This window comes from Empidonax traillii, unplaced genomic scaffold, assembly GCF_003031625.1.
Source record: "Empidonax traillii isolate 1590-97213 ecotype Southwest subspecies unplaced genomic scaffold, ASM303162v1 scaffold2029:size96749, whole genome shotgun sequence".
Taxonomy (NCBI): Eukaryota; Metazoa; Chordata; class Aves; order Passeriformes; family Tyrannidae; genus Empidonax; species Empidonax traillii.
In genome coordinates, this window is record NW_020957222.1 from 27,704 (window position 1) to 30,432 (window position 2,729).

The 2,729-nt window shown below is 66.7% G+C and overlaps 1 protein-coding gene across 1 annotated transcript in view; it reads right to left on the reverse strand.

Moving 5' to 3' along the window:
- The window catches only part of CELF3 (CUGBP Elav-like family member 3), a gene marked incomplete at its 3' end in the record, with an annotated part of 8,819 nt that extends 6,653 nt beyond the window's left edge, over positions 1-2,166 (reverse strand). Inside the window, exons 1-2 of the mRNA XM_027909274.1 lie at positions 1,793-2,166; positions 1,346-1,421 (exon numbers count right to left, since the gene is read on the reverse strand). Coding sequence (XP_027765075.1) covers positions 1,346-1,421; positions 1,793-1,937 — 221 coding nt within the window. The remainder of the gene's footprint in view (positions 1-1,345; positions 1,422-1,792) is intronic.
- Between the last annotated feature and the right edge of the window lie 563 nt (positions 2,167-2,729).

A 2,729-nucleotide genomic window follows, 5' to 3' on the forward strand; every position in this document is an offset into this window, starting at 1 on the left:
CCCCCCAACACCCCCACACCCCCTATGCTGGCACCAACATCCCCCGCCACCCCAACAAAACACTCCAACACTCTCTGGCACCCCTAGAGCCAGGTGTCACCCGCACAGCACCCACCTGACACCCCGACACAACAGCCTGACACAACACCCTGACAAAACACCCCAACACCCCGACTCGGGGCACCTGGGTAGGGCTGAGGAGTGTGAGCCTGTTCCTGGTGCCCATGGGAGTACATGGGGCTGTTCCTGACACCCAGGGCTGTACCTGGGGTTGTTCCCAGTGCCCAGAGCTGTACCTGGGCACTGTGCCTGTGGGTTGAGCTGTGGGTGTTGCTCAAGGCCTTTGGCTCTTACATGGGGCTCTTCCCGGTGCCAGGGCTGTACATGGGGCTGTTCTTGGTGACAGAGGCTGTTGGTGGGGCTGTAACTGGTATGGGGGCTGTTCCCAGTGCCAGGGGCTGTACCTGGGGCTGTACAGGGCCTGTTCCCTGTGCCATGGGCTGTTCCTGGTGCCCAGGGCTGTATGAGGCCTGTTCCCAGTACCAGGGGCTGTTCACAGAGCTGTACATGGGGCACTTTGTGGGGCTGTTCTTGGTGACAAAGGCTGCTTGTGGGGCTGTACTTGGTATGGGGCCTGTTCCCAGTCCCAGGTACTGTTCCCAGTGTCAGAGGCTTTACATGGGGCTGTTCCCAGTACTGGGGGCCGTTCATGGGGCTGTTCCCAGTGCCGGGGGCTGTTCCTGGTACCAAGGGCTGTACCGGAGGCTGTTCCTGATACCAGGGGCTATACAGAGCCTGTTCCCAATGTTGGGGGTAATATCTGGGGCTGTACCTGGGGCTATACATGGTCTGTTCCCAATAGCAGGGACTGCATGTGGGGCTGTACATGGGGCTGCTCCCAGTATGAGGGCTGTTCCCAGTACCAGGGGCTGTTCCTGGCATTGGGAGCTGTATGTGGGGCTGTTCCCATCCCCCAGGGCTGAACATGGGGTTGCTCGAGGGGCTGTTCCCAGTACTGGGGACTGTTCCCAGTGCCAGGGCTGTTCCTGTTACTGGGAGCTGTTCCCGGTACTGGGGCTGGATCACAAGGCTGGTTCTGGTACCAGGGGCTGTTCCCAGTGCCGAGGGCTGTTCCCAGTACCAGGGGCTGTATCGTGGGGCTATTCCTAGTGTAAGGGGCTGTACAGCAGGGCCATTCCTGGTGCTGGGAGCTGTTCCTGGTACCGGGAGCTGTTCCTGGTACTGGAGGCCGTGTCATGGGGCTGCTCCCGGTACCGGGGGCTGTATAACGGGCCTATTCCCGGTGTTGGGGGCTGTTCCTGGGGCAGGGAGCTGCTCCCGGTACCGGGAGCCGTTCCGGGTACCAGGGTCGGTATCACGGGGCTGTTCCCGCCACTGGAGGCCATTCCAGGTGCTGGGAGCTGTTCCCAGTACCTGGGACTGTATCGGGGGCTATTCCCGGTAACAGGGGCTGTTCCCGGTATCAGAGGCCATATCCCGGGACTATTCCGGGTACTGGGGGTCGCATCCCAGGCCTATTCCGTGTACCGGGGGCCATATCCCGGGGCTATTCCCGGTCCTGGGGACTGTTCCTGGTCCCGGGGGCTGTTCCTGGTCCCAGGTACTGTACTGCGAGGCTGTTCCCGGTCCCGGGGCCGTTACCACGGGGCCCTCCCCGCACCCCTCCCCACTGCCGGGGGGCCGCCGCCGCCGCTCCCCCATCCCCGCCGCCCCTTCCCGGAGAGGCGGGGGGGCCGCGGCCCTTCGTCTGGTGGCCGCGACGGTTCGGTACCTTTGTGCATGCCGGTGTACTTGTCCTTGATGACGGTGAGCTCGTAGATTTTCCCAAACTGCTCGAAAATGGGCTTAAGGTCCTTCTCCTCCAGGTGCCGCGGGATCTGCCCCACGAAGAGTTTGATGGCGTCGGGCTCCTTCATGGGGCCGCCGGGGGGTCCCCGGGCCCCGGGGCCGCTCCCGCTCCCCGCTATCCCCGCTCCCCGGGCTCGGCTCCCGCTGCTGCCGGCGGTGCCCGGTGCCCCGGCGCACACAAAGGACGAGGCGGCCCCGGGGCTTGGCTCGGCTCCGGGGACGGGGCGCGGCGGGGCGGGGGCAGCTCTGCCCGGGGGGCGGCGCTCCCCGTACGTCCCGGCCGTTTCCCAGGTGCTGCTCCCCAAAAATCCCTCTGGATGTGGCAGCGCCCGCTCCGCCGGTACCGCCCTGGTGGCCTCGGGGAGGGTCCCGGTACCGGGCGGGGGGGGGAAGCCTTGGGAGAGGTGGGGGTGTGTCAACGCCCGTTTCGGTCCATGGTGGTCGCAGCGGCCGCGGTCGCCGAGGGAGCCCCCGGTGGTGGCGGAGACTCCCCCAAACCGCCCCCGCCCGCTGGGTACCGGCAGCAGGTACCGGGTACCGGCACCGGGGTGGGCACCGGAGACGGTTTTCTTGCCCAGTTGGGGCCGCCCCGTCACGCCCCGCCCGGTGCTGATGTCAGAGCGGCACCGGGGACCGGCACCGGGGACAGCACCGGGAACCGGCACCGGGGACACCACTGGCACCGAGCACTGGGGAGCGGCCACCAGGACCGGGGACAACACCGGGGACGGGGCACTGGGTACCGGACGCCGGGACCGGCGATCAGCACCGACAACTGGGCACCGGGACCGGATAACGGGCACCGGGACCGTCTATGGGGCACCGGGACGGGATAATGGGCACCGGGGAGCGGCTGCCGG